This window comes from Typopeltis vanoorti, chromosome 12 (assembly GCF_054136105.1).
Source record: "Typopeltis vanoorti isolate ZY-2024b chromosome 12, IOZ_Tvanoo_1.0, whole genome shotgun sequence".
NCBI lineage: Eukaryota > Metazoa > Arthropoda > Arachnida > Uropygi > Thelyphonidae > Typopeltis > Typopeltis vanoorti.
The window spans coordinates 133,744,474-133,765,634 of record NC_143560.1 but is presented as its reverse complement, the minus strand read 5'-3'; the positions used below and the strand labels follow the sequence as shown (position 1 = coordinate 133,765,634).

Below are 21,161 nucleotides of genomic sequence, written 5' to 3'. Positions count from 1 at the left end.
TCTTTACAACTCTTGCAAGTGCCCTCTAAGTTTCAGTCCTGTCAACCATCACTCCCACATCTCAAATCTCATCCACTCTCCTGCAGTATAGCTCCATCAATACAGTACAACACCTTATAAGCCTTATATCTCTGAACTTCAAAATGCATCACCTTGCAGTTAACGATATTAAAATGACAACCTCACTCATCTATCTAAGATAAAAGTCTATTCAAATCTTCCCAAAGGCAACTAACATCAGCAGTGCTCCTCCTTATAAATCTCCTTAACTTTTCATCATTAGCAAAAAACTGATCCTCAGTCAGCAGGGGCCCAAGAACAGAACCCTGGAGCACACCACTGGTTACTGTCCTTTTTTTGAGACCCTGCTCCATCATACACAACTTGCTGTTATTATTCAGAGCCAATCACTGATCCACCTAACCAATACACTATTCATCCATCCTCTGCAGCCAACTTATCATGAATCGAACATGTTTGCAAAGTCCATGAATATCAGTGTGGATGAATCTTGCTTATCCAGCACAATCATTACCTTATCATAAAATACAAGTAAATTATCATACTAAAACAAGACCTGTCCTTTAAAAAATTTGTGCTAACCATCATAAAGAATCCTCTGTCCATCAATCCAATTATATATTCTCCTACACAATTTCGCTAACACTGACTATAACTGCAGTATACAGTTTGGTCTATAATTGGAAACTTTGTCCTAGAACCATGCTTGGAGTAATACTACTTGGCCTTTTTTTCCCCCCACTCCCTAGGAACATTACACTGCATGACTTTCATTAAATAACCAGGTCAAGGGCACAGCTAACTGTTTTGCACATTTTTTTTTTTTTAAAGTGTGTGGTGATTTGTCATCCATTCCCACAGTGTTATTAATATCTAATCCAATCAATACCTAATACACCTCTGATTCTTTCACTTCTAATTCTCCTACTTGCCTAACTTCTACATGTTGTGCACCATCATTTACACCCTAATCTGTACATTTTATAATTTTTTTTTCATCAGAATTTTATGCATGATAAAGTCTTTTGAAATTTTTACCTTACATGAACAGTTGTTAGTTATTTTAATTTTATTATCGCCTTTTTATGTGTAAGAAAGTAATTTTAAACTTTGACCTAACCAGGTTGCCTGTTACTCAATTGTCACTAAACCTACAAAATTATAAAATTCTTGGTAAAAGACCAGAAGGCAAACCAATAAGAACAAGATAGATACCATTAGTCAAGATAGCAAAATCTTACAATGTCCAAATTGTAGTAGTAGTAAGGTTTTAAACAGACAGGATTGGAGTTAACATTTGAATCATAGGAAGAATGATTCAAAACACTAAATAATCAAAGTGCAGTCACATGTCAAATTCATTTATAACTGCAATAAATATTCATAAAGAGGAACTAAAATAATAAAAATACACTCCCAACCCACCCAAAATAATACCAAAACTTTTTCCAATAAGAAACACTTTCGTATTCATTTCACCAACATTCAAGAGATTAATAGAAACATTAGTGACATAAATCACCTTACAGACATCAAAACCTGATCTTGTTTTCCTAACAGAACCTCAGATGGTCATGACCACAGTCCACCTCAACTATCCCAGCTACATCCTAAATGATGAATTTTGCAAAAAGGGTGAAACATCCCCCGTTCAAGGCTATCCAACTTAGAATCCCACTTTTTGATCTGTTCTGGTTCAAGATTTACGTACCTCACTTTACAGACTTCATTTTCTACCTTTACTGCTTTCCTAACTTTGATAACCCTGCTGTCCTTTTTGACTACCTATCACTAAAAATTGATTTCTTACAAACTAATTACCCAAAATGTAAGATTGTCCTCCTTGGGGACTTTAATATACATTAAAGTGCCATACTTTAATTACTTTAATATAGACTATTTGTGTTAGGTCATGACCTAACACAAATAGTCCATCTACCAACCAGAATACCAGACAATCCTCATCATTCTACAATGTTCTTGACCTTTTCTTAACCAACTCTCCCTCCAAATGAGGTTACCATAGTGCCATCCTGATGGCACTATGGTAACCTCACCCAAGGAAAAAGCAGATCCCTTGACATCAGTTTTTTTTTTTCCCTCCAAATCCTGGATGCATGATCAAAGCAAATCATCTCCTGTACTTCCACAAACTGCTCACTGCTGCTTCCTCTGAACTTTTGTCAAAAGGACATCAGAAAAAAACTCATTAATCTTGATACTAATAAGGCTCCTGCTCCAGGTATTCCTCCAGTTGTGCTCAAGACTTGTGCTCTAGAACTGACACCCATCCTGTATCATCTATATAAACGTTTATATTCTACTAGCATCTATCCAACAACATGGAGACAAGCCCACATCCAGTCTGTATCCAAAAAGAGACACATTAACTAAGGCATCAACCATTGCGCTCACATTAGTACTTTTAAAAGTGATGGTGAAGGTTATCAACCAGCTTCTTCATTACCTGGAGACTCGTCAGTTAATTAATGATCACCAATATGAATTCTCATTCTACAGCTGACCTGCTAGCTAATCTTACCTACCTTTGGACTCAGGCTATGGAAATATTTGGAGAAACTCATGTTATTGCTCTCGATATTTCTAAGGTCTATTTCTAAGATCATGTCTGGCAACAAGGCCTTCTAAACAAACTGCCATCTTATGGCCTCCCTTCTACACTCTCCAACTGCAGAGTGTAGCTTCTTGTCATCAGATTTCCCCATCAATGCTGGAGTGTCTCAGGGTTCTGTGCTCTCACCCACACTCTTCCTCTTTTACATCAATGATCTCCTTTCTCTGATTTCAAATCCTATTCACAGCTTCACCAATAACAATACTTTTCATCATTTGATAAACCCTGTAATACCTTGATGTTAGATACCTCAAGATCTTCTTTTCCTTTTTAATATTTGATCCACTCACAAAAGGTCACAAGACCTATAGCACATTAGTGCTGTGTGGGGGTAAGATGAATAGAAGAAAGGAGGAATCTGTTCATATGCTTGAACAACTGAAGGTTGTACTCTTTGGGGAAGGCAGAATGGGGGAGACTGTTCCAAAAGTCAGAAGTAGATGCAATGAAACAGGAAGCAGTGAAGTTGGTTCAGTGAGTTTTGAGATGGACTGTAAGAGGATGTTGGTTAGCAGTGGCTCGTTTTAATCCTATCAACTTCTAATCCTATCCACAGTAAAGCTATGGATAAGATTAGAAGTCTACGAAAGCAGGTCATTTATCTACTCTATACTATAAAATGATAAGCTGAAATTAGAAACGGATGTAGGCTGTAACGTTTTTGTCAAGTTATTTGAAACGTTTTGAAACTCAGGGGCTACCCTGAGTGTCGAGTCTTCAAAATTCGAGTCATTGGAATTCAAGGAGAACTGGCCTACCAGTCCAGAACACGGGGGTTGGATGCCATAGGCGTCGGGGGGGGGGGGAGCCCCCTAGTATAATAATAATAATAATGAAAAAACAGATTTTTTATTGATATTAGATGGAATGAAAAACTAGAAGGAAAAGGAGAATGAAGCATCACTGAAAATTTTGGTTTAGGACTGCAGAATGAAGCAGGAGAAAGAATGTCAGAATTTTGTGTCGAGAACAGTTGCTTTATTGCAAGCAGTTGCTTTCAACAACATAAATGAAGATTGTACACATGGACTTCACCTAATGGTGAACACAGAAATCAGATAGATTATATTGTTGCCAGAATTGCTATCCAAGCAGAAAAAAACACTACCTAGTGCAGAATGCAGGACAGATCATGAATTATTGACAGCTGAAGTTAAATTAAAATTATGGGCTAAGAAGAAACAAAAGGACAGTATCAGATATGATTTAAATCATTTAAATGAAGCATTTAAAGAAGAAGTCAGAAAAAAAATTAAAATTTGGAGAAGACAGGAAGAGAATTAGAAATGTGGGAAGAAACAAAATGTACAGTCATTGAAGCAGCAAAGAAGACTAAGTAAAGCAACAAGAAAGAAAGATTATAAATGATTGTCAGAAGAAGAAGTTCAGATAGCAGAGGAAAGAAGAAAAATTAAACTTCAGCAAAACAACAAAAGGGTTAGACAACTAAGTGCAGGTTTCCAGAGACGGGCTAGGAAAGATAAGGAAAAACATCTAAACAAAAGGTGCAAGGAAATTGAAGAAAGCATGTGTAGAACGAGGGATTTGTTTAGAAAAATAAGTGATGTTACAAGGAAGTTTATTCATAGATTAGGAGTCATAAAAAGTAATTCAGGAATATGTGTTCCAGAGATTATGAGAATTATAGAACCATTGCTTTTATTTCATGTGCAAGTAAAGTTATGCTGCAAGTGATCCAACAAAGGCTGGAGCAATATGTGAATAGAGAAATGCCACAAAAATAAGCAGGCTTTAGGAGAGGTAGAGAAACTAGAGACCACACAGCAAATATGAGATGGATAATGGAAAGAACAAGAAAATTTCAGAAGGAAGTAGTCATGTTTTATTGATTATATGAAAGCTTTTGATTACATGGATCACAACAGACTGTGGGATTGTAATGAGATTAATGGGAATACCTACCTGAGCATCTAATTATCTTGATAAGAGAGATGTATGACAACCACGAAGATTCAACAAAACAGTCTTTGGAGAAACAGAGAGTATTTGAGTAAAAAAAGGGGTGGGCAGGGCTGTATACTGTTGCCCTATCTTTTTAATATTTATTGTGAATATTATGAGAATGGCTAACTTAAAGATCCAGCTGGAATTAAAATTGGTGGCAGAAAAATAAATAATTTAAGATATGCAGATGATACAACCCTCATAGCTGAAATTAAGAAAGATTTGGAGCAGTTAATTCTATTGGTTAAGAGGGAAAGTAACAAAGCCAGGCTTAATTTAAACATCGGCAAAACAAACGTGATGGCTTCTGGCAATTTAAATTAATTTATAATAGAGGGGGATAAAATTGAAATCATTAAAAGTTATGATTACTGGAGTCCAGAATCAGAAATAATGGTAAATGTGAAGATGAAATTAAAAGAAGGATAGTCGTGGGAAAAAAAGCGATGTTAAACTTGACAGAAATTATGAATAATAAAGGCATGAGTAAGGCCACGAAAATTAGAATTGCCAAAGCAATGGTATTTCCAGTAATTATGTGTGAATGTGAAAGCTGGATTATTAAGAAGAAAGCCAGAAAGCAAATTGATTCATTTGAATTATGGATGTGGAGGAGACTATTAAGAATCCCATGGACCACAACAATGACCAATAAGGATTTAGAGATTATAAAGACAGAATTCTACTTGGAGAACTGTTAAACAGAAATTGATGTACTTTGGACAAATTGATATGCAAGCTGATGAATCATTGGAAAAAGTAGTTATGTTAGGGAAGATTGAAAAAAAATTGCTGAAAGAAAGGAAGAGTCTGAGTGGGATGAAGAGCCTTTGTTTTCACAAAATTACCAAGAGTCAAAAATGACCAGATGACACGTAACAAAAAACATAATTGTGTAGTGCTGTCATAGTAGACTAAACACCCTTTAAGGGTACATATCAGGAAATCAATGATGACACTTAAAATACATCAGATTCTCCCCCTTTCCCTGAGTCCTTTGCTTTGTGTGCTCAAACTTTAGTCATGGCAAAAGATCAGTGGGAAAAAAAAATGGTATCATCAGTTGGTTTAAACTATAGATGAATTTCTTTCGACTATGTAGGATATATTTGAAAATCTAGCAATTTCTATGTGTAGCAAAGTTTTCATATCTGAATAAACTACAGATTTTTAATTGGTATACAGTTCTGATAAATAGTTCTGCTGGTTCAGACTAGTGGATGAAGTTAGTTCTCCAACACACAGGACTGCATTCGAATCCCACTGTTGCATAGATGTTTTGTGAAAGTTTGTAAGTACTACTTGATCTTCAATGCCCAGCGTGAAACCATTACTTTGCTTACCTGAAATGAATTGCAAAAGTTTTGCTGGATCCTCGAGAGCAAAGGCACCAGATTAGAAACCTTAGCCCACCTACAACTAAATGCATGAGAAGTTTTAACTTTTCATGGGTGTGACTCACTAAAAAATGTATGCATTATTAGGAATACATATTAAAATGATGTGAGCACAAGGAGGACTGAGAAAGAATAAGTTTTTATGAGGCTCTGAGAGAAACAAAATTAGGAAGAATATAAAGTTATATTCAAAAGACCTGTGTAGTTCAGTGGAATTGGCACTTGCATCGTCTGTGTTAGGTCGCTCAAAGTTAGACTTAGGTTCAAGTCCAGTCGCTGACTGGAGGAAGTTTTTCTAAGCCTATCTTTGACCAGTTCCCGAGTTAGTCGATCTCTGGCATGGGCAAGTGGGTTTTTCTCCAGGAAAATCTGGTTTTTCGTCCAATTAACTCAAGAAAATCAACTGTAGAACCCACATTATTTCAGACAGTAACATATCCTGTTAGGATTAGGTACCAAGAGATAGCAGCACTTATTTTCAAGTCTCTTCATCGGTGGCTGCTTACAATTAGTGATTAGTCATTGGCAGTTAACTCTGATTGGCTACTGGTGGAGAATGAACTGCCCACTCAGTCTCCAAAAAGCTAGATAGGGTTAAAAGGCCTTGCCTACTTCCTATAAGGGAATAAAAGGTGTTAACTGAGTTATTATTTATTTTATATTCTTTCTATATACAGGAAAACCTCTGCTTACAAACGTCCAAGATATGAACAATTCATATTTATGAACACTGCATGGACTATTAAAGCACAATTTCCAATTCATTTTATGAACACAGAACATTTTACGTTGCTTAAAGTTTACCGATATTTTATCATGCAAAACAGAAAATGGTCTGGTAATTCCAACCTTTTTTTTTCTGGGGCATATTTAACATTCTTCAGTTGGTGAACATGTTCCACATGTTAATCATGCATATGTATTTCAAGAGTAATAAAAAATAGAACAGTATATATAAATATATTGTTCTGTTTTTCATTATCTTTGAAATATGATAAACAAACAGAGATGCAGGATTATGTGCAGGGACAAGTGGCAAAAATATCTGACTTCAACAGAAAGCAAACTCGAATAATTAAGTGATCTGAAAATGGCAAATTGCTTGCTTCAACTGATTGCATTTATACCATCAATCCTCAACACTTACAGAGATTTTAAAAGACCAACAAAAAATGTGATTATACTTGCAACACAAGCTCTGTTCAGTCTATAGTTATCTGTAAAAAGTAAATATCATCATGGAAGAAATAAAATGGCATTTAGCAATTTGGGATTCAGAATCAAAATAGGAAAAAAATAAATGCTTAGTGTTTCTACACTGCAAAGCCACTAACAGACTTGGACTGCAAAATTAATAACTTTATATCTGTCATGTGCTAACAGTTATTATACTTGTAGTATTTTATTTCTTTTCACGAAGTAACAAAAACAACATTGTGTTATATTAGAATAAATTATTTTGGAATTATTCATTTTTATTATCTTTGTAATAAGGTAATTTATTTCAGGAACACATTAAAAATTTTTAACAATATATCTTATGAATGTTCAAATTTACAAATTCATTTCCATGAAGGCATTATGTTCCTAAGTTGCAGTTCATCTGTACAAATATTTTCAGGAATACAGACTGAAGCATCTGTTAGGCCATCCCCATTTCAATTAACATACTTATGTAACATTAGGAAATCACCTACAATACTGTTCAAAAAATGTATTTTTATGTAAATGCTGGTCCCAATAGCAGAAACAGAATTACTTTTTATAATGTTTATTTTTCTTGTAGTTGGTAAGACAACTAATATCATGAATTTCTCACCAAGGAAACACGACTTTGTCACACTTTTGTTAAGTACTCTCCTGATCATCAAGTCTCCGTACATAATTTTCTCCTTAACTTGTCTGTCTTGTTTGTTTGCTCAGTCCTTATTATTACTTCAGACCACCTACTTCTTTCTCTTCTCAGTCCTGCTAATCTTTTCTCGCTTCTGCAATTTTTCAATTTTGCACTTTGTTCTGTGAAGGATAGCATTCAAGCGTGCTATTTCTTCATTTATATCCATTTCGTTCTCCTCTATTTTCACGGCAGCACGTTCGACATTAATTCCAACATTTTCCATCCTACCATCTATACTGGCTACTCTACTAGTGCATTTCATTTAATAACTCAATTCACATGTAATTTACATTTAATATTAAGTTTCTAGCAGTCCATGGTGTTTTAGAGGCATGCAAAAGCTTTAATTCATGGGTCAGAGATATACTGATCAATTATTATTATTTGTACTAATTACTTGTAAATTACTTGTATTGATAAATGATTGATTATTATTTATTAATTAATTATTATTATATAGTAATTATTATTACTGTTATTAATAAATGATGGGGGGTATGCAGCAGCTAGGTTCTCGTTCCTGCACCCTGTGAGTACCCATTAGGGGAAGCTAAAGCTGCTACCAATCTAGTGCAAGTGATCAAACTAAAATGCTCCCAAATTCCTGCCCACCTTGGGCCAGGCCTAAAAATAGTATCATTTACTACTGAATGTCTCTTCAGTGTCAAGCAAGACCTCATTGCAAATATTTGCAGAGATAATGACTGCGATGCGCTCTGCCTACAAGAAACTCACAGAAGGGAAGGTGCCACCAGACCTTACATCCATGGCATGAAACCCAAAGAGATACCCTATGATAATTATGGTAGCAATATTTACTAAAAAAAACTTAATTCCATCATCCACTGACTCAACAAACAACAGAAATATTGGGATTATTACAATCACATTTAAAAATATCTCAATTACCTCAATTTACAAACCGCCAGAAGAAGCTTTCTCTTTCCCCAACATCCTCCTCAATAATAATGCATAGATAACTAATGTTGTATTAGGTGACTTTAACAGCCACAGTATTAATTCAGTATTAAGTCCAATGAAGATGGAGAACTTGTTTAAAATGGACCAAAAACGTCTCTCTAAACATCATACATAATCCGAAACTTCCTGCATCTTTCAACAGTGGCAGATGGAAGTGGGGCTATAACTCTGACCTCATATTTTTTTTAGCTCAAAAATATCCAACGCTTGTGTTAAAAAAGATTTCAAATTCCATTCCATATACTCAACGCAGACCTATTGTTATACCCTGATAAGTTTAGAATGTCACGATTCTACTTATCATTATATAACAGAGTATAAACTATATACAATGATGAAAATGCTTGTTATCTTGTTATCTAGATAATAGTAATGTGTACTTTAATATCAAGTGTATTAACAAGAAAAAGAGAGGAAGAAATTGTAAAATGTCTAAAGGAAGTGTTATGCACTAGTGTAAAAGGAAAAAAACTTGTTTACTATAAGAAAAGGAAAGAATATTTAAGAACCTATGCTAACGTTATAAGTGATAGTAATGCTTAAATTTTGGTCAAATTGTTTTTTATTTATAAAACAACATAAGGAAAAATAATCAAGAATATTCTATGTTTACGTATGCTCTAAGAGAAGACGGGGGAAAGCAAGCCGTTAAGCATACAGCCCCGTGTTAGCAGAGTGCGAGGGCGAGTAGCGAGGGAATCGGACGCTGTGACGTCACAGGTATGTAACGAACGATGTTCGTGCTTCGGGTGAACGGCCAAGTTTGCGGTAGCGGCTGGTAGGAGTGGGGTATAAAAGGGTTGGGACCACCCCCCTTGATGACTTTTGGTTTTAGTCCTGGTGTTCCTGAGATCCTTGTGGATGTCCCGGGTTTATACCTCGTGGTCGGCTGCATATCTAGGTGCTGATTCCATCGCTAGCATGCGGAAGGAACGGTTGTCGGCGAAGATTCTGATTCCAAACTTCCACCACATAGTAGCAGGCTATACAGCATGAAGTGCCTGAGAAAGTACGTACCTGGAGTGCTAAGAAATTAGAGGTCCATAAAGAAGATCGCATTGGCATATCATCGATCGGAGGTAAAGAAAACAAAGCATATAGTTAAGCAAAATTTTGTTCTCTGATTTGTATGTGAAATCAGAATTTAAGAATTGTAAAAGAATCAATCAGCGAAGAACTCTAAGAATAGTTAAAATAAGGACTGTAGGAAAGTAATTAATTTGACCTAAAGAAAGTATTAAATGAATAGGCACCGTATGGTTGTAAATCTTAAACTTGTCCAGGAATATTAGAAGGAGATTTGATCATAGGAGTGAATGCTTTTAAAAATTGTTAATTCTAAAACTAGTAGTGTATAAAGGATATATTGTATGGAATAATTAAGGTTAAATGAATGGTGCCTGTATGATCTTTTGTGACCAAGAATGTACGATTATCCCATAGCACGTGCATGAATTAAGAGCTTAATCTCACATAGAATTATTGTAACAAAGAACCTAGAGACAATTATTATAAGGACATTAGGACAAAGAGAAACCAGTGTGTGGAATATTATGAGTAATCCGATAAAATGTGTATTAGATTAATATCTGTTTATAAGGGGATTAATAAGATTGTGTCTAAAATGAGGATATATAATTAGAGATTGTTTAATTAAGGTTTATAGTGTTAAATAGTTGTAATGAGAGAGATATATAGGGTTAATTGAAACTTAGTGTAAATTTTCATTTGAGTGACTTAGTACTGTTAGACTTAACTTAATTCTTAACCCTTATTGGATGAAGAACTTACTTTGTGTAAATAGTATTGTATGCCTTATGTTAAATAAATTTTGCTATTCTTGAACTAAATCCTGTGTCTGTATGGAATTGAATGCACCACCTGTGAAATGATACGGATCTCGACCCTCAGGCTATTCCTTTGTGAACCAGAATTATCACGTGTCACATGTAAGAGATTCCTTTGAGGTAATTAACTAATATATATGGAAGTAGGAGACATAACACTATAATGCTTCAAGTCAACCCAGCCAATTATGCCTAACACAGTCCCTTACAGGCGACGGGTTAATTTCAAAAAAGCTAAGTGGGAGGGTTTTGTGGAAAATCTGGACCACTCCATACAGTCCCTCCCAACTCTCAAGAGTATTATCCCCAATTCATAAAAATACTGAAGAAAATCTCCACCAAACACATCCCCTAAGGATGCTGCACAAACTACATTCCAGGCCTTTCCAATGATATACAAGTCCGGTATGATAATTACAACTTTACAACACCACCAATACCTTCTCAGAGGAGAATATCCATGCAGGAGAAAAATATGCTCTGAGATGGCAGAGGAAAGATGTTCCTCATGGAAAAAAGGAATAGAAACCCTTGACATGACTCTCAGTAACAGAAAGGCGTGGAACTTTATCAACAGAATTAGGAAGGATTTCACTAAGCCAAATGAGCATCCACAGGTTACAGCTAATGAAATTGCTCACCAGTTGCTGCTGAATGGAATATTCTCTAAAAAGCACCCAAAAATAAGATATTTAGAACCCCAAGTGAGGAACAAAATATGAAACTCCGATTTCACAATCGCTTAACTCAATGCTACAATAAACCTATTCAAATCTAGAAAATCTGCAGGCCTTGATGATATATGTAATGAACAAATTAAACATTTTCAATCCAGGACTAAAGAGTGGTTATTAAGCTTATACGACACTTCCCTCAGAACCCTAAGGATACCAACTATCTGGAGGCATGCATACATAACTAATGTTGTATCAGGTGACTTTTCTGTAACCAGGGAAAACTCCAACTGAAACAAAAAATTACAGACCTATATCACTACTCAGCAACCTCTTTAAACTCTATGAATGATTTATTTTGAACAGGCTACAGCCCCTGATCAAACCCAATCTTATCTGAGCAGGCTGGTTTTAGCCACAGGAGCAGGTTTTAGCCACCTGCAGTTGGGTTTGTAGACCTAACTGCAGCATACAATATCATAAACCACCTCACACTCAGAAATAAAATATATGGAATAGCTAGAGACTATCGCTTTTTTGTCCTCCTGATCCAATCACTCTTGGAAAACAGACGCTTTTTTGTGGAACTTGGGGAATGGGTAGGAAGACCATTGGCACCCCCCCCCACAGAGGTGTGTTATCACCATTACATTACCGTGCGGTTAGTCTAGTGGCTGTGCACTTTGCAACCATATGCCTGGGAAAGGAGTGTCCTAGGTTCGATTCCCGTCACTGACGTGAGGAGCTTAAGGATCTTCCTCAGCCATAGCCAAGTTAGCCAGTCTTGGGTGTGGACCCCCAAGCAGGGTTCCCCCCCAGTTTATCTGGATTTTTCATTCCACAAGCAGGCAAACTGGCCCCGTGAACACACAGATCTACAGCAATAAATATTTAACCCCCCATGAGGGTGGCTCAACTCACTCCAATAGGGAAGGGGGAGAAAAAGGGAGGAAACTCCATACGAATAAATAAAAATAAACCATTACATTTTCAACATCTACATCTGAATGATCTTCCCATCTTTCCAGGAACTAGAAATTTTATCTATGCTGAGGACCTTACCATAGCTGCTCAATCAAATAATTTCAAATCCATTGAAACTACTCTATCACTTGCCTTAAATATTCTAACCACATATTATAGCAATAATCAATTAAAACTAAACCCCTTGAAAACCCAGACTGGCCTTTTTTCCACCTTAACAATAAGGAAGCCAACAAGAAGCTACAGATTTCTTGGGAAGGCTCATATATAGAACATTCCTGGAACCCAGTCTACCATGGTGTGACTGTCAATCGCACTCTTTCATAATAAAATACTCATAGAAAAAACAAATGCAAACGTTAATGCAAGAAACAATATAGTAACAAAGCTTACTTTCTCCAAATGGGGTACAGACCCTAGCACACTGAAATCTTCTGCCTTGGCACTTTGCTATTCATCTGTTAAATATGTCTGACCTGTATGGACCAGATCTTGCCATGCTGAAAAACTTGACCCAGCATCGAATGAAAGTTGTCACTTAAGGATGCCTGAAACCAACACCATTAAGAGACCTGTATACTTTGGCTGGTATCACCCCTTCAATTCTAAGATCTGCATTCTCAGCTGATGAAAGAAGTTGACAAATGAACGATGAGCACCACCCACTATTTGACTAGACTACAGTGCCTCAAAGCCTAAGATCCCGACACAGCTTTCTAGCAACTGTTAAACCACCTAAGAATCCCCCAGAGACGAGACTTCAACAATGGTTTGCATTATACTGAGAATAATACTGGTATCCCAACAGCCGAACATCTTCCATGTGGTACCCACTTGGACTGGAATACTTAGAAAAGCCTCAACAGACTACAAATGATGGGACGCTGCAAACAAAACTTCAAATGGGGCTACCTCACTGGACCAAATAATTGAGTTTGGGGGGAAACCCAGTCCATGAAACATCTTTCTTGCTCCCCTTCTTCAATCACCTTGCACAAAAGAGGACCTTATATCCCACACAGGAAGAGCAGTTGATTGTGCAAGATACTGGAGGAACATCTGACCATATTTATTGTATACAACTTATAGTTTCTTTTTCCTTCATATTTTACCTATTATTCCCTGAATAATTTATTTATTCAATTTAAGCTGTTCTCATTTGTAATGTACCCTAATTTGTTGTACTACCAATTACTTACTACTATACCACTTGTGTTTGAATATGAAATAAATAAAGTGATATCAATTAGTAATAAATGCTTTGATTTAAACATGCTTACAGATAATTGCATCAATTTAATATTGAAGACTCGCATTTGTATCATCATATGAATATTACACAGTCCAACACAATTTTTGCTGACTTTTATGAGACTTGTTTTTTACTAATTTGGGTGCGCTGATTTCAAATATCAAACCCATTTTTCTCTATCACGTCAGGTTTTTCCTCTGTGGCATGTTCTTTTTGCTAATTTGTAAGTTTTGGATAGTTTTAAGGAGGCAGTACTATTTAGAGGATCAAAAAAATCGATTTTTTAATATTATTTTCTGAAAGTATGTACTTTTAAAAATCTGTTCCGAACTTTTTATCAAGAAATTCGGAAAATTTCCGAAGATATAGCCTATTATTCAAAGTGGTGCGCAGATCAGAATCGGAGCTCACCACTCTCGCTTGTTAGTAAACGAATAAATGCATAAGAACCTGCAACGACACGTACTGGTGCTTTGAATGTGAGAGAGGCCGATAATTAGATACATAACTACTTAACAATATTCATTAAAAATTATAAGAATATTTATAAAAAAATAACAATTTTACTTGCATATGAGTTTCAGGGAATAAATTTTTTTTTGTCTGTAGCAATTTCTGCTGTGTTCTGTTTTGGCAATCCCTTTGAATACTCCAACAGTAGTCGGCCATCATGTGAGAATCCTATCTTCTGTGGTACCGATCTTCCATAGTTTTTAAGTCTTGATGAAATCTTTCGCCTTGTTCATCGTTTACAGCACCTAAATTCTCGGGAAATCTATCAAGATGACTGTATAGGAAATGAAGCTTTATACTCATGTTACAACCTAGGCGCTGGAAATTTTCAAGCATTGTTTCCACTAGATCTTTGTAATTGCACGCTTTTTTGTTTCCAAGAAAATTATTCACAACCATTGTAAATGAAGTCCAGGCCTCTTTCTTAATTTCGTTCATAGAGTTGATGAAATTTGGGTCTCTCATTAAAGTTCTAATTTGTGGTCCATCAAATACACCAGCTTTAATTTTTTCATAACTAAGTCGTGGAAATTTTTCACATATGTATTGGAAACAGTCACCTTATAAATCTAAAGCTTTAACATACTGCTTCAACATATTGCTCAAGTTTTATAACAAGGTGACGGCTGAACTGGATAAGGGAAATGGGTTTACAGTGATACTGCTGGACCTGGCAAAGGCTTTTGACAGGATACCACATGGAATTCTAATCCGTAAACTACAATATATGGGAATGGATATAGGGTTGGTGAGATGGATAGTCGGGTGGTTGATGGAGAGATATCAAAGAGTAGTTTATTCAGGAGTAGAGTCCAAAAGACGGCCTGTGACTAGTGGTGTGCCACAGGGTTCTGTTCTTGGACCACTGCTGTTTAATCTGTTCATTAACGATATAGGGAAGGGTCTAAGTGGGACAGTTCATTTGTTCGCTGATGATGCAAAGTTGGGTAGGGCGATAGTGAATGCAGAAGATGTCAAAGTCTTGCAAGATGACTTAGATAGATTGGAGTTCTGGACTAAGGAGAATGGATGTCAATTTAATGTGACAAAATATAAGGTTATGCATTTCGGAGTGAAAAGATTAGCAGCAGTACACCACATTGGTGGAACTGTACTCCAAGAGATTGATGAGGCCAGGGACTTGGGAGTGCTGGTGGATAGGGAGATGAAGTTTAGGGGGCACATTGCGAAAGTAGCTAAATCAGCTCATCAACTCACTTGGTTGTTGAAAAATATCTTGACGAGCAGAGAAAAGCAAGTTATTGTACCTCTGTACCGAGCCCTGATAAGACCTCATCTTGACTACTGTGCCCAGATTTGGTCACCTCGGTTCCTTCTTGATGGGGAGGAGGTGGAGAGGATCCAGAGGCGAGTGACTAAGATGATAGCAGGTCTATGGAATGAACCATATGAGAACAGGTTGAAGATTTGTGGGTTGCAGAAACTAGTTGATAGGCGGAAAAGGGGAGATATGATTGAGACATTCAAATTGCTAAAAGGATTCTATAGGATTAATTCAGATGATATTTTTGAGATCAGGACTGGTGGTGGGAAAACTAGGGGACACCCATGGAAGCTGGGCAAGAGCGTGGTTAGCAGGGGTGTAGAGCTGGGTTCTTTACTTTTAGAGTGGTAAATGAGTGGAATAAGCTGCCAGAGTCTGTTGTGGGTGCTATGACAGTGAGCGAGTTCAAGGCAAGGTATGATAGATACTGTGAGAATGTTGAACAGTTGTGTGAACATGATGTTTAGGGCCTCCCTCGATGAGTCTAAGGACTCCTGGAGTAGCCCGTAGTAATAATAATAATAATACTGCTTTATAAGACCTAGTTTGATGTGTAGAGGTGGAAAAATGATTTTTTTCTCTGTTGATTAAAGGTTGATTTATAACATTCTGTTCTCCAACATTTAAGGATATTCTAAGAGGCCAATGTTTTTGACTCCAGTGTTGGTTTCTAGCTCGACTATCCCAGAAGCATAGAAAATACGGAAACTTTGTATATCCTCTTTGAAAGCCAAGTAAAAAGTTCACCATTTTAAGATCCACACAGATGATCCAGTTATGGTCTGTATATTTTAATAACTTCAGAACCTTTTTAATGTCCTCATATGTTTCTTTTAAGTGGACTGAATAGCCAATAGGAATTGAGCCATATACATTCCCATTGTGTAATAAGACACACTTGAGACTTCTGCTTGAACTGTTGATAAATAAACGCCATTCATTTGGATGATATTGTACAACACTCATTTCAGTTAGTAAACCTGACACGTTGTTACAGTAAACAAACCCACACTTGTGTTTAAAATATTGCACAAGATTACTTTCCCTGCTACGGGTTTGATATTTTAAATCAGCGCACCCAAATTAGTAAAAAACAAGTGTCAGATCATAATCAGCAGAAAAAAAATTTTTTTTTTTGTTGGCCAGTATTATCTACCAATAACTGTCTGGACACTAGCAATTTACAACTGATACCAGCAGGAGAACCCCTAATATTGGGTATGTCCACCTTTGGCTTTGATCACCTTCTGCATCAATTGAGAGAGGCTTTTCACCAATGTGTAGAAGACATCAGTTGGAATTTGTCTCCATTTCTCCATCAAAGCAGCACTGAGTTCAGCGACAGATCGAGTACATGTTGCTCTGGACCTTAACTGCTGCTCCAATTCATCCCACAGGTGTTCGATGAGTTTGAATCAGGACTCTGCACAGGCCAAGGTAGTCGTTTAACACTCATTTCTTCATACTATTCCATAACAACTTCAGCTTTATGGCATGGAGAATTGTCTTCTTGATAGTAACACAGGTTCATTCCACTAAAACTCCACAGCGTAGGCACCACATGATTATCCAGAATATCAAGGTAGTGAGGTGCTTTCATGGAACCACAGACAATGACCAGCAGTCCCACTCCAAATCAGTTGAATGCACCCCACACTATCACGCCTCCACCACCAAACTTTACTTCTGGGTACAACACACTGTAGTAACAAGCGCTCACCAGGCTGCCTCCACACCCTGCCATCAGACTTGAAACAGATGAACCTTGATTCATCGCTCCAGAGTACTATTTTTCACTGGTCAATTGAAATTCACAAATGTCTTTGAACCAGGCCAGACAAGTCACTGTTGTTCTGTGGAAACCCAGTAAATGGAGTTCTATTTGCACAGTATTAGTGCTCACCATGGTGTTACTGACACTCTGGTACTCGTTACAGGTGTCTGTGCTGATTGATTTTGCACATCCTCCTGTCAGGCATTTTTGGCAGCTGCCCTGGTTGTTCTCCTGTACTAGTGATGCCAAAACGTCTCCATTTGTTGATCACATCACCAACTATTGATTTTGATGCTCCAGTTGAGTGGCAATCGCATGTACGGACATGCCACCAATGTGACACCACCACCAGTATTCAACTGCTTCGATGAAATACTGCATCCTACTATCTGTAAACTGGTTTTTATGTTCTTAACAAACCTGGAATGTTCCATAATTTTAAATAACAGGGATGTCCCGACAATTATTGGTAGATAGTGTATGTTGCATCAGCAATTACAGCGAAGTAATAACTTCGCTGTAATTGCTTCAAAAAAAAAAAACTTTTTTTTAAAGTGTCAATTAACACTTTAAAAAAAAAAAAGAAAGAAAAATAATTATTTTAATACCATAATGGCAGTCTACAGATATCTTTTTTTAAAAAAAATGCTAAAACAGATAATTATTTTAACACCTACTAGAAGTCTATCATAAAGACTCAACAGCATATATTACTGTTCACATCACCACCTGGGTCAGAAATTGTCAACATTAAAACTACATAACATCAATTTTTTAATTGTTCCAATAACCTACTTTTAAGCAAAAATGGTAAGGTCCATAACTATTCCTACTTTGCTGTAGTATAATTACTGATAAAAGTAGATGAAATTATTGGAACAATTTATCCTTATCACTTACAGGCATCTGATAGGATTGCATATGATACAGTCGAGTTAGTCTAACACGAAAGAAAAAGATTTTGAATTAAGCAAAAGGTACAATACAATCTAGACCGATGGTCCACAGGATCCTATCCAATTCCATGCTGTAGTACCCTCTTGTATTTCAGACAGATGGGAACATGCTGCAATGTATTGATGAGATTACACTACGATTACATCCACTAGCTGAGCAAGAGAAGTTAAGGCCTTGTATGCTATGCCATTCTCAACCAAGCACAGGATCTGATGAAAGAGAATAAAGATTCCTTATAAAAACAGATTTCTATCTGAAAGAATGTTCAGGGAGAGTTGTAAGAATTGACATATATCATAAATGCACTTAAATAGGAATGATCATCTAAGATTGTAAACTTTGGAAAATTATGACTTAACACTGCACACCATTGCTAACATCTATATACACCTGTCGTTATTTAGTTTGTTATAGCAAATTTCCACTATAATATATGTATTTTTTTTTTTTTTGATCCCTATGAGTGGGGTCTAGTGAAAGTCACCTAATTCAGTTATTCTTAAAATTACTGCATTGACTTAGAGGGCTCTACTCCAATCATCTAAAATTCGACTTTCTGACCCAGCCCTCTGAATTATGCAGCATAGCCACTGCAAAACTTTTATATCTCCATATTTGGCCATTTTGGTGAAATATCTATTCTAGCTGATTTTCCACATTTCAAGTTTTTAATGGCTTTTTCTACCTGAAGCATTGATATGTACTCCGGCTTGCATTTCTCTTGAAAATTTTCTACTGTGGTTACACTGCTTGTTTCATATAACGGTCTTTCAAAATAACTACTTCTGATATCTAGGATATCCTTATCTTCAATTTTCAATGATCTATATTATTAATGGAAATGTATATATATATATATATATATATATACATATATATACATACACACACACACACATACACACATTAAAAAAAAAGATGTACACAAAAAAATACTTACATGACATTTAAATCCCAATCTCCACAGGTAGCAAAACTAAATTTGTTATGTTTTAAAAGTTCTTCAGTATGCAACCATCTATCAAAATCCTAAGAATAAAAATACTTTTCAAATCTTCCATATCAGGTGGTAGACTGACACATTAAGAATTTATGTAATATGACTATAACTCAATGTCTTAATGATTAATAATAATTGTAATTTCACCATATCTAATATGTAATAACATTCTGTTTGCTTGTCTCACAAATACAAATTTCAGCCATGGATTTACCACCAAATTCTATAAGGCTTCCTTATTTGATTATAGCAAGATCACAGATTGTGTTTGTACTCAAAATTTACTTATTAACCACCTGATCAATAAATGTGATTGGATTATATCATGAAAGCTATTTATTAGACAGGTATTTATATTTGCTTTTTTTTTTTCAAAAAAGTAAATGAAAAGAAGGGTAAAAAAATGCCACTGAATTAAGCACAATTCTATGGCATTTACATAACTGTATATCTGCAGACCACTGTACATCTGCAGTTGTAATTAATGTACTGAAAGGGTTGAATAGGAACAGAATGCAGAATTGGGTTGATATGCATACAGAAATTCTCTCTGATGGTCACTTCAGCACACTCATCTTATCATAAAATGAAAGCAATGTGTTCGATAAGGGAGACTCAAACAGTGAACCCTGTGTTATCCTAGTAGTTTGGGATATTGTGTTTGGATAGTGGATTTTTTCACATACTAGAGCAGGTGTTAAATCTGGAATGAAAGGCTTAATTTGTCCTTAAGCATTTTCATTTGGGATTTAACTGGGATGCAAAGTTTCCCAAAAGAAATACTTGTAAATAGATAAAATTCGAAATTGTAAATATAGTAATAATGGTTCTTTTATGTATTTTGCTATGTATTAATTTATAAATGGTCCTGTAAATAACAGACAAGAAACAAGAAATTGTAAAAGTAATATTGTAACAGGAAAGTCAGAGCAAAGTGCAGACTTGTACAATCAGATTATAAACATGACCCCAGGCAATAGCTATACGAGGTCCGAGGCACGTGCGAGATGCTCACATGGAGATGCAACGTAGAGGAGAAAGTACGGTGTGCAAAAGGCTTGGGTGGCATCTGCAATTGATGACGTAGTAGGGAGAGCAGATGTAGAGAAATATAAAAGGCTTGGCATTGCAAGCTCACGCACTCTCTCTCTTGTGGTGTCCTTTTCTCGTGGCGTCGGAGTCGAGTAGAAGTCATTCGGGTGAACAAAGGATGGTCAAGCGGCGACAATATGGTTAAGTAGCGGCCAAGTCCGAGTATTGTCATTGATGCAACAAGACAACCAGCGAACACCAAAATTTTGTGCAGTTCCAGCCGTACCTTTCCATTGAGGAATTTCGAGTATAAGGCAAAGAAGTGATTCGTGACCGAAATCACTGGAAGGTCAAGACGGGGAACAACAGATCCCAGAACAAGGTAACCATCCAAAGGAAGCCTACAAGAAGATCTGATGAGAAGTGTTCTCCTGAAAGATTGAACTGGTCGGTAATGTAGTTTTTATGTCCATTGTATTGTATTTTAAGGCCAGGGTAAGTGAAAGTGTTAAATTTCTTGTGATCAGACTTGTTGATAGAATTCAGGACTCTAATACCTAGTCTTCTAGCAAGAACTTTGTAGCTCTAGAAGTGTATTGTTTTAAGCATTGTCATTAGACTAATTTGATGTGTTATTTCTTAATGTTTGAGGAGAGAGTAAGATATTCATATACGTGACTGTGATAAGTGAGCAGGATTAAGACAGCTTGGCTCTGCTAATATTCCTTAATGTGAAATGCCGATTGTATTATAGATCTTGTCAGTTAGTATAGCATTACTTTTAGAAACTTTTCATTTAAATTAGTTTTTTTGATTAATATGTACCATTACTTAGAATGAATAAACTTTCATGTTTTCTTTACCCAAAATACATGTCTGATCTTTCAAGCCAATGCACCACCTGCTTTAGATTGCTAAATCGTGTAATAGTCTGTGGCTGACTTTCT

At 36.2% G+C, this 21,161-nt stretch overlaps 1 protein-coding gene across 2 annotated transcripts in view; it reads right to left on the bottom strand.

The window, feature by feature from the left end:
* LOC150101236 (ERI1 exoribonuclease 3-like) overlaps positions 1–21,161 on the bottom strand; it is a 151,742-nt gene that overhangs the window by 60,755 nt on the left and 69,826 nt on the right. For both annotated transcript variants that reach the window (XM_090401742.1, XM_090401743.1), the window contains exon 4: positions 19,123–19,211. In XM_090401742.1, the coding sequence (XP_090257868.1) occupies positions 19,123–19,211 (89 nt within the window). The remainder of the gene's footprint in view (positions 1–19,122; positions 19,212–21,161) is intronic.